This window comes from Haliaeetus albicilla, chromosome 2, assembly GCF_947461875.1.
Source record: "Haliaeetus albicilla chromosome 2, bHalAlb1.1, whole genome shotgun sequence".
NCBI classification, from domain to species: domain Eukaryota; kingdom Metazoa; phylum Chordata; class Aves; order Accipitriformes; family Accipitridae; genus Haliaeetus; species Haliaeetus albicilla.
In genome coordinates, this window is record NC_091484.1 from 30677474 (window position 1) to 30688811 (window position 11338).

Consider the following 11338-nt stretch of genomic DNA (forward strand, 5'->3'; position numbering starts at 1 on the left):
GTCTTCATTCACTGATGTTAAAAGTGAGAGCCATCACTGCTACCTCAGAAATCTAGCTAGCATTTGTCGGTGAAATGTACATAAAAATCACAGGCTGGCAGAAGAAAATTAACAAAAACACAGCAGAAACCCCAAAAGTGAATTACTTACATGAAACTGTTCTTGGGAGCAAAATGATACTGCATGCCCCGCTGATTTGTGATCACACTGATACAACCTACAGTGGGATACTACATCCAGAGACTTCTGTCTGTCTTGCTGTCTGTTTTGTCTGTCAGTCTGTCTGAGTGTTTCAGTTTGTCAGAGAAATTTTCCCATTCTTTTACAAGAACTTGTTGAGTATAAAAAATAAATCAAGCCCGTATTTCCCCACAGCAAGAATTCTGCTAGAGCAGCAGGGAACACTGTCTGTTAAGAAAGAAGAAGCTATTGTGGCGGGTTTATATCCCTGTAGATTAGCAGCAGCCTGTACTGTGTGCTTAAATTCTTAAATTTAAAATCTTAAATTCTAATGAAACAAAGGATTTGATTGAGTAGATAATCGCCTTCTTGATTCAGGGCAGGGGTGGTATAAGTTAGGTATAAGAGGAAGTATAATTTAGACCCTAGTGCTGCTAGGGTCACAGGACGCTGATAGTATGATCTAGTATTTTTTTTCACTGACGCTCTGTCCCTGTTTCATTACATGCCAACATTTCAGGCCAACCACTGCTCGTAACAATGAGCCTTAAGCTTGGAAAACACGTACGTTCTTTAGCCACAAGTCTAATTAAAAAAACCCAAATTCCAGTGTTGTTGGAGTCTTGTTTGTTTGTTTGCTTGCTGCAAGCCTAGCAGTGTAAATTAGACCTCGTAACATGGCTGAATTCTGATTTGGTTTATTGAGCTGCAGCTTCAATTGGGAACAGCACATATCCAAGTTAAAGTATCCATACATACATGCTCACGAATGACATGAAGTGGTAGAAGCAATTATGGGAATAACTGAAATAAATGTCCTGTGTAGATATAATGTATACTATCAGCAAGATATTAAAGTGGACTTTAATCTCGAGTTTTGCAATGGCATTCACTGCAGTTAAAATCAGTATCTAGAAAGCCTCCTAATGAATGATCACCGTAATCATTTAATGCTAAACTTTTCTTTACATTTGGTTTTCTTTGGCTCAATTTAGACCCACATTTGATGCAAGTGCTCTTGTTAACATTGTTTGCTTAATCCTCATGTTCTTTTGTTACTTACTTCACTCCAACAGACATCTCAGCCAAGCCCTGGTGGTCAGTCTACATGCAGCAGCGAACAGTCCCCCATCAGCAACTATTCCAACAATGGGATCGAGCTTACTCTGACCGGTGGTGGTAGTGTAGGAGACCTCAGTGTCATCGACGAAACCCCAATCATGGATTCTACCATTTCCACAGCCACCACAGCACTTGGCTTACAGGCCAGGAGGAATATGACAGGGACCAAATGGATGGAGCAAGTGAAATTAGAAAGGTTGAAACAAGTTAATGGAATGCTTCCAAGACTGAACCCCGTTCCACCTTCCAAAGCCCCGACCTTGCCGCCTCTCATAGGAAATGGTGAGATACACATAACAGGAGCAGTAACACTTTTTGTCCTTAAATTCTTGCTTGCCAGCTCAATCTTGCAACCCTTGCAAAAGAGTAGTGCAGCTTATGAAACTCGGGAGCTGTGACAATGGTTCATAAATTGATCACTTTCTGTTTGTCCCCTCATCACAAGTCCTACTACCCACCCTGAGAGAAGTCTGATAGTCCCATGTTTTACAGAACAGGGGCCAGAAAGGGAGCCATGCATCATGTTTTAAATATTCCCTACAGTTAAAGGTTTGGACCTGAGATCATCATAATCCTGTCTTGTTTTGAGGCAAGGCAGATGAAATAAATACCTGCCAGTTTATCGTATGGAAGTGTTTCAGATGAGGCCTTAGCAAGGCACCCTTTGCATAGATGTGTTGGGCTGCCCTTTAAATAAACCGTTTCCACACATATGGATAATCATATGTACAGATACTACTGCTACAAAGGGCAGATATCCATGACTGGGAGCAAGGCGAGATTGAACTCTGAATAGTTGTTTTCATACAAGGAGCTGCTCATTGCCAAAATGTATGTCCCTGTTGCCTCTACATTGCCTACAACGTGCCTGTAGGTTTTTGCACTCCACCCAGCAGTGACAGCTCAGGTTTCGTGAAACCCGTTCAATCAAAAGAAACTACATAAAATTAAGAAATGTATTCTGTTTGCTTAAAAACAAACCAAAACAAGGAAACCAGCAAAGATGTTTTGCAGTTGTTAGGAGTTAGTTCAAGAATATTTCAAGATGTCTTAGAAATGACCTTGAATAGCCTCCAATTTGTATATTTTGCCATTCCATGTAAATGCCTGTTCAATTATATTTTGCCTATAAAAAGCTCCCTTATGAATGTGTCTTTCTGGCACATCAGTCAGCATAGCTGCACTGCAGGCTGGAGCACTACACCAGCTGATGACAGTTTGTGGCTATGGCCTATAAATTTTGTGTTGGGATTCACACTGAAATGTTACTCTTGAGTCTCTGAATTAGCTTTTAACCTAAGGACACAGTTTTTATCCCTACTTCTTTCTTGAAAGAGCACTGCTATGAGTTGCTGTGATGATGCAGGCTCTTCCTCCACTCCCCTTACTACTTTACTGGGTGTTTTCTGCACCAGTTTCTGGGTGGTGCCCCTTTGTTTAACTGTGAATTTTACCTCTAGGTACCCAGTCGAACAGCAGCTGCAGTGTAGGAGGATCCATAACTATTCTGCCGAACAGGAATGAACTTTCAAGTACGGACATCACTGTGTTGAACATGCTGAACAGGAGGGACAGCAATACTAGCACAATCAGTTCAGCCTACTTGAGCAGCCGCAGGTCCTCTGGAATCTCACCTTGCTTCTCCAGCCGGAGGTCCAGCGATGCCTCCCAGGCGGAGGGAAGACCGCAGAACGTGAGTGTTGCAGACTCCTATGACCCCATCTCAACAGATGCCTCCCGGCGCTCCAGTGAAGCGAGCCAGTGTGATGACCTGCCGAGTCTTCTCAGCCTCACCCCGGCCCAGCAATACAGGCTGAAAGCTAAATATGCAGCAGCTACTGGTGGACCCCCACCAACTCCACTGCCTAACATGGAGAGGATGAGCCTCAAAACAAGGATGGCACTCTTGGGTGACTGCAGGGAGTCTGGAGTATCTCCACTGCCTCCAGTGAATGCCCCTCGAAGATGTAGTGACGGTGGGGCAAATGGTTACAGCAGGAGGCATTTTCTGTCTCATGATGCTCTAGGAAACGGGACGAGGAGAGCCAGTGATCCAGTAAGAATGGCCTCCGACAACCTCTCTGTCCCTAGAGTCCAGCGTTTCAACAGTCTTAATAGCTTTAACCCTCCTGCTTTGCCTCCATCCATGGAAAAGCGCAACCTTGTTCTTCAGAACTATACCCGTTCTGAGGGTGGCGTCTTCCGCGGCTTCAGCTCCCCCTGTCCTCCAAGCATCAGTGAGAACGTCGCCCTGGAGGCTGCTTCGATGGAAGCGGGTGGCAGTCTGAATGATGAGGATTTCCTGCCAGATGACGTGGTTCAGTATCTGAATTCCCAGAACCAGGGCATGTACGACCACTTGTTGAACAATGTCCTAGACAGCAACAAAATGCATCACAGCTCAGTGTTAGGAAACAACAACCCCAGCAACTTTGACCAAGCCCCTCCACCGAGCAGTCAGCAGGCAGGTTCCGAGGCAAACAAGAGCGACTTGCCCATTCAGTGGAATGAAGTAAGCTCAGGAAGTTCTGACTTATCTCCTTCGAAACTGAAATGCGGTCAGCGCTCAGCGGTGCAGCAGTCGCGGGCCTTTGGACTGTATAACAATATGATGGTTCAGCAGCAGAACCTGGAGAGAAGCAATGTGGCCCAGCAAAATGGCTATCAGAACCTGGTGGAGAACGATGGTTCCTACAGTTTACAGCAAAACACGGTTCTTGGCAGCGGAGCCGGTAATTCTTTCAGTGTGCAGCCCAATAAGCCTTACAGTGAAAGCATTGGCAGGCAAGCAATGATGTCTGGGGCAATGGACAATTCCTGTGGCATGGCAGTTCAAGGGCAGAAGCTAAGAAGCAGCAACGTGCCAGTGAGTGGGAACCAACAAAATTTCGGCCATCCCATGGCATCCAGTGATCAAGCCACCAGTATGGCAAATGGGATGCAGAACAGGAATATCATTGAACAGGAATATTTGCAAAACCAACCAGTCGGAGATGGCATTCATTACCAGGGAGTCAATCAATCCGGTCAAATGATGCTAGGGCAGGTTAGTCCTACCTCACAAAGCAACCTGTATCAAGGGCCGCAGAGTTGTCCACTGGTGTCTCACACCATTGGTAGCCAGCCTTCAGGTTTGTTGGTGGCCAAAAGTTACCAGCCGTGCTCTAATTACAGTGGCAACAGACGGCAAAACATGTTGAGAAACAACCTGGCACAACAGCAAGGACATATAAGTGATGGCAACCAGACATACAGGGTAAACACCATTAAGATGGAGATGCAAGGTCAATCACAGCAGTTCTGCTCTAACGTGCAGAATTACTCTGGTCAGTTATATGACCAAACCACAGGCTTTAGCCACCAAGCTATGAAAACAGGTTCTTTCTTTGGTTCAGAAGCTAACTGCCTGCTGCAGGGGACTGCTACTGCAAACGCATCTGAGCTTCTTTCCCCGGGGGCTAACCAAGTGTCGAGCACAGTTGACAGCATTGACAGCAACAGCCTAGAGGGTGTGCAGATTGATTTCGATGCTATCATAGATGATGGGGACCATGTCAGCTTAATTTCAGGAGCCCTGAGCCCGAGTATCGTTCAGAATCTCTCCCGCAATTCCTCACGCCTCACCACTCCCCGAGCGTCTCTTACATTCCCAGCTATGCCCGTAAGCACAACCAACATGGCTATTGGGGACATGAGCTCTTTGTTGACCTCACTTGCAGAAGAAAGCAAGTTTCTTGCTGTTATGCAATAGACTTAAAAAAAAAAAAAAAAACAAACAAAACCCAGAAAACCCTTAGGAGATAACAGATGAAAAAAAAGACTCATATTTTTTAGTTGTGTATGTATTTTAGCAATCTCATCTCACCTAAATGGGATGTGTTTCAAGTATATTCCTTTTATGGAATAAGGACTCTGAAAACCCTAAAGTGTTCTAGGGAGAAACTGTCTTCCATTTCAGTTTTGAATCAGTATTGCCACACCCATTCCCCTTCTCTCTCTCTTTTCTCTCTCCCCCTTTTTGAACGTCTGTATGCTTCCTTTTTCTTTTTTTTTTTAATTGTAAACCAATGTAAACGTGTGAAGTGCATGTTTTTGTTTTGTTTTGGGTTGTTTTTTTTAAAGAAAGGTCTGATGAAATGACTTTGCAATTTTCTGTTACTCAAAAGAATCTAGACCTTGTAAAACTGTTGCAACTTTTCCCCTTAAACATATAGGCACAAAATAACCAGGCACAATGTGAAGTGAGCATACAGTGTTTAAATCCTTTCTGGATGCATGGGACACATCGCACTGAGGTGGACAACCAGTTTAGAAATGCACTGCCATGGTACCCTAGGCTGTAGTTTCAGAGTCATGGAGCACAAGAAATTAGGAGGTTCAGGCAAATAAAAAATGTAAAACCATCAGCCCTTTGATGCCTAGCAAATGTTTAACACATTTGTAAACACACACACTGATAGCTGTCACTGCCTTGCATAATGATACTGAGATTGTGTCATGTTTAATCCATTTCAGAGGAAGGGAAGAACCAGAAATCTATTCTTAGTCCAACTCTCATCTTTTGCAGTATTTGGTATTCTGTTTTCCAGCCTTCTTTTTTAAATGACTGGATAGTAAAATTATGGGTATGTTTGGTGATTTGGGTAGTCTATAAGGCCTTCATTGCATACCACATTTGTGGAGAGACTGTCGGGGTCTTATGGAGTATTTAATACAGTGAAATAACAAAATTGCAGTATTCCATACTGGGGACTTGGGGTTTTTTTAAATGCAAACTGTTGAGATGTAATTTGCTGAGCCACTGGTTCTTATTCACAGTAACAATTCCTTTGCCAGGAGAACTGTCTTGTACATCCCTTCTGGCACATAGAGCTTCGGGGATGGATTGTATGTTTTCAAATACGTTAATACCCATTGACATAACACACAGTTACGGCTTCAAGAGCATCATGGTCGTGGCATGTAAAACAAGTAGAAAACGAGTGGCCCAGTTCTCAGACTAGCCAAATAAATCAAAGTGATTGCAAACAATCTGAGAATCCTAAATGTTTTTCCACTTTATCCAGGCTTTACAAAATTAAGACATTTAAACTGCCATTAAAAATAGCAAAGAAACAAGCGGAACAGCAAGTATGTCTGGTAAACTAATTAAAACTGAAAAAGACCAGCCCAACCTCTCTCTCTTGGTGACACCAACATGCATTTCTTTTCTTTTCAAAGCAAACCAGTGGGTCAATGCCCAAGCTTAGTTACACCAGCAAAAATTGGAACTAGCACACTGTGGTCGTGAAGCTATTTGCTGGTAGAGGTGAATGGCATTTGCTCCATAAGTGCTAGCTCTTCTAGCATGTTTTTTGCTGTGCTGGGCTCCATGTCTGCACCCCTGAATACACAGTGCTCCTGGGTAAACAGGTTGGGATGGAGAACAGTTACAAGCCCAAGGTTTAAGTTCACCCACTCCTAGAAGCTGCATGCAAGTCCAGCCCTTCCAGACTTCTCAGTTAAATCCTGTTAGTAAAATGCTGCTACAGGATGTAAATGGTGCAGGCACTTACAGTCATGGATTTGATGTCTGTAAGGAGCTGGTGCTAGAGTAGACATACAATGAAAAGGGAGTGTGGTCAATTTTGAAATAAAGATAAACTTTAGCCCAGTCAAAATTAGGATTAGCACCAGAAGGTGATTTCTGCAGGCTAGAAGACCATAGCACTCATTTTTTTGACTGTAAAAAAAAGGTGAAATACCAGCTGATTCAGGGCATGGTATTTGAGGAATGTATAGGAATACAACCTCAGTGAAGCTGTTGGGTAACACTGATCCATTATCAGCTGTTAGAATCAGAGGAAGAAGCTGTAAATCAGTAGGAAAACATCACAGGAATCCGGTGCTGAGGCCATATTTGGGCTTATCATAGCACGTACCAAGTGATTTGCACTGTGAGCTGGAATGTTGGAAGTGGAGACAAATGTAAATATCCTATAGTTTTTATCACCATCCAGCTGTTGTCTTTCTCCGCATCTTTAGTAAGCATTTCTTCCTTCCTCTGTCTCATGCACGCATATTCCCCTGTCCTGCTCTTTGCCCTTTGCTGGTTCCCCTCCTGACCTCCCTGCCCATGACCAGCTATCACAGCCCTCCTGCAGTGGTCCCTGGGCTGCACGGGGAATCGGGCACAGCTCACCACGGCAAGTGGTTGGTTTGCTGTTGCAGCGTGGCAAAGCTGCTCCCTGTTGTGCTCCCATCGCCCGGTGGCAGCCCTGTAGAGACCCGCTGCCTGTAGGCAGCCCTTGCCCCTGCCCTGCTGCAGGGGTGAGGAGGGATGCGTCCGGCCAGGCAGGTCACCGGCGGCGGAGGGATGCGTGGGTGGCCTCGCCGTACATTGCAGCGCTACGATACGGCTCACACCGCTGCGGAGAAACGGCAGCGTATGCATGAGGAAAGGCTGTGCTGGACGTGTTTCAGCTGGTTCTCTCGGTAACCAATCGCTGGCTGTTTATTAAGCCATCAATTACATGTTTATAAACAATTTCAACAGGGAAACTTATGACCAGCTTGGGAGTAGGTGGCTTGGAAGAGAAGTCTTTTATTGTTATAGAGCCAATACATTTAAAAAAAAAATATAAAAAGAACCAAACTATTTTTTTAAACTCAGTTTTCCAGTTCGTAATTGTATTTGCTGGTCCAATTGAAGCTGGGAGGCTATTAACAGATGTGATCCATCAGAGCTTAGAAGGAGCCATTCATATTGCTCAAGGCTAAAAGGGATTGTTTGAGTAGCTAATTTGCCTTCCTGGATTTGACAAACCTTCGTCACTCACTTACCCAGTCTTGGGCCAACAGTGTGTCTCGGCCGAAACCACATGCTCCAGAAAGGCATCCCGTTTTGCTTTGGTGAAATTGAAGAACCAGATACTCCACCATGTCCCCAGGGAGTTTGTGCAAATGGTTTATCATTTTCACCATTAAGTGTTTGTGCCACTTCTTACATTCATGTGTCACTTTTCAGCTTTTAGTATCTTCTCATGCTTTTCTGGTTTATGTTTTTGGTACCTGTGAAGGTAGCAATACAGTGCAGCCCAGCTGTGTTGGGTTTTGGTTTTGTTTTGATAAGGTAGACTGGGGTCTCTGAGCATGGCACTATTAGGCTGGACACCAGCTTTCACTTGTCAGCCTCCTTCTCAATGTGTGGCAGTCTGGGGAAAGTCCCACCAACATTGCTCACGTTTACTGGCACCCTTCTTCTCCTGCTCTTCCAGTTACAGAGCCAAAGCTTGCTTTTATGTATCTGGCCATCAGCTGGCATTGCCATAGCAGTTGGAAACCCACTGCTCACCCTAGAGTACTAGAAAATGCAGAAAATGTTGTGAAATTCCTATTTTTAAAGCATTGCAGCCTGAGTCTAAGTCACCTTTTCTTCTCATGGCTCTGTGGGGGTCTTCCAGATAAGTTACTGTTGGCCTTGGGTGCATCCGCCTCACTCAGCCTGCATGAAGCATGCATATTTCTCCAGGCCATTTTACGTTCCACAGAATGGGAGTCACCAGTGGGAGTTCATCCATCAGGTACACCCCCGTGGAGGAAAGGTGGTTTTGCAGAGAAGTCAGTAGGCTTCCAGCAGGGCTTTGCTGGTGAGTATGATGTCCCCGTACATCCGCATGGCAGATGATGTTATGCTCTCCTTGGAGAATGGCCCCAAATGGTACGTGCATTAAGATGCTGGCTGGCTTGCTTGCATCCAGTCATTGCTTCCCCCCCACCCCTTGATGAAATGGCCGGTCAGCTCGCCCATGCCTGTTGCGCAATGGCTCGTCCTTCTGAACACCAGTGTTTATATTCTCGCAATGTATGTGCCTTATTTTGCGTTGATCCTGCAAAAGAGAGGGACCAAGATGTGTTGCCAAATTTTCCCGATGAGGCTGTACTCGCCATTCAGCTAATAGCACATACCACTGTTAATAGTGTCCAAAACGTCTTGTAAACCTCTGGTATTCACGTGTTATTGTCCTTGGATTGGTGGAATGTCTCCTATGGAACAGTTACTGTTGTCAGTCCTGCAGAAGTGTAAGATAAAAATGTGTTCATTTTTTTTTCAGTTGTTTTTGTTTTGTTTTTTTTTTTTAGGTTTTTTTTTATAAAGCTTGTAATCCTTTTTTTTTAAAAAAAAAGAAAATGTGTAAATACATTTACGTACAGTAGGAATAGTGTTCGGCTGTAACGGGCCTTAGTGGTCTTCATTTGATAAACCTGCAGTTATGATCTGATGTTTCTCGAGCCTTAGGTTGATCTGAAGGGTCTGTAGCACTGTGTACATACAAACTGTACTTCTGCTTTCAGAACCACTTAGCTCTTTTGTAACAAAGAAAAAAAAATGTTTCTTACAATGTCAATAAAAACACAAAAGCCTTTGTACTTAAGTGCTTAGCTCTCAGCCTTTAAAATATCTCCTTGGGGGAGGGAGTTATATTTTCATTCGGCCAGAGAGCCTGGTTGCAATCAGTGTGTGTATCACTTCCACTCATGGTCGCTCGCTTTTCTGTTTATGCTTCCCAGCCTGTTGCTTCACTTCATTCACATTTTAAAAACCAACAGGGAAGCAAAACGGTGTTTACCTTCTCTCTGAAGAAAAATGGCTGAGGGGTGCTGGGTGGAGAAATAAATGAAAATGCAGTGTCACACAGATAAAATGATTGAAAGGAGGAGAGAGACCGACCTGGTTAATTCTGCTGCAAGAGCAGTTGTTTCAGAGGTCGAAGCCAAGCTGCATTGGACTCTGGGCTGTTTGGACAGGAGCTGCATTTTCATACCTCGCTTACTGAGGGTCTCTTGCAAAGGCTCAGCCACCTGTGAAGAAGCACAGAAGGATGAGGAGAAGCTCCTCTGGCTGGGTTAGCCTGTGTCCGTTCTGGTGGGTTATTGCGTGATTTGCAGAAGAACTAGATGCAGTCTTTTTCAAAGCTGGACATACTTAGTGAGTGTTCCTGTTGAGTATAGCAGTTGTGGGTGATGTCAAGTTAGTTGTGGCAAACAGTACAGAAGAAGCTGTAGTGCTGCTTAGTTTGAAGGTGACTGAGCCGTTCTCATTTCAAGACGTTTTGTTTTCATTGCTCATACCTCAGCAAGACCTGGACCACTCTTTTGAGTTGTCAGTGCTCAGCTTCTGCTTTACTCCTTCCTTGGCCAAAATAGGTGAGCCATTCCCGAGGCCAAGGGAGGTAACCTTGCATTGTTATTTGCTCATCTTAACTTCTTTTTTGTTGTTGTTTTGGTTTGGATTTTTTGGGTCACTCTTCAGCCATTGTTAAGTGTTTGTCATTTAGCACAGAACTTAGATTTGGGAGGGACGAAGGGTGCAAGGGAGAGGTGTAGCATGCCCAGCTGAGAAGCCAGTGAGGCAGGAGGAGAGGCCGGAGAGCGGTCTGATAGGGGTGAAGGAGACCCTGCAGCAGGACAGAGGGCCTGATGGTGGCCATGATGCCTTATCTCATGTGCTGCAACCCCAAATCCTCCCAGAGTCTGGCAGTGCTCCAGCACCAGCTTACTCTTTGGGGGATGGGGGGGCGGGGGGGTGGCAGTGGCTTCCCCCCAGCTTCCTCCACCAACAGGAGGTCAGCAGCAGGGATGGGACAAACCTCGGGCAAAAACACGACAGAGCAACGGGGAAATGAGCAGGCCTGTGGGGATGGGGAGCGTCAGCAGCAGGATCCATGATGACCACAGAGCACGTCCGCCAGGGGCTTAGGGGTGACCGCGGTGTTTCTCGGCCTTACCAGCCACCTGCAGGTAGTGGGAGATGAGGGACTCCCACCTCTTAAATGCTAACCAAGTAAAGACATGCACACATGTGCGTGCACAGAGCGTCGTGCTAAACAAGTGTCAGCAGGGTTGCACACCTGCTCCAATAAGGGAGCCCACGTGTGTGGACTGCCAGCCCCTCTCTGTGCTCTTGCACCATGCTGTCAGGCCACCACCTTTAACCATCCCCGTGCATGCTTGTTTTTCAGTTGCATCTCCTCCACCAGCTGGATCTACCTCAGGA

At 45.2% G+C, this 11338-nt stretch overlaps 1 protein-coding gene across 3 annotated transcripts in view; it reads left to right on the forward strand.

Moving 5' to 3' along the window:
* GLI3 (GLI family zinc finger 3) overlaps positions 1-9716 on the forward strand; it is a 215009-nt gene extending 205293 nt beyond the window's left edge. For all 3 annotated transcript variants that reach the window (XM_069812338.1, XM_069812329.1, XM_069812318.1), the window contains exons 14-15: positions 1257-1584; positions 2763-9716. In XM_069812338.1, coding sequence (XP_069668439.1) covers positions 1257-1584; positions 2763-5053 — 2619 coding nt within the window. In that variant the 3' untranslated portion in view covers positions 5054-9716. The remainder of the gene's footprint in view (positions 1-1256; positions 1585-2762) is intronic.
* The last annotated feature ends 1622 nt before the right edge of the window (positions 9717-11338 follow it).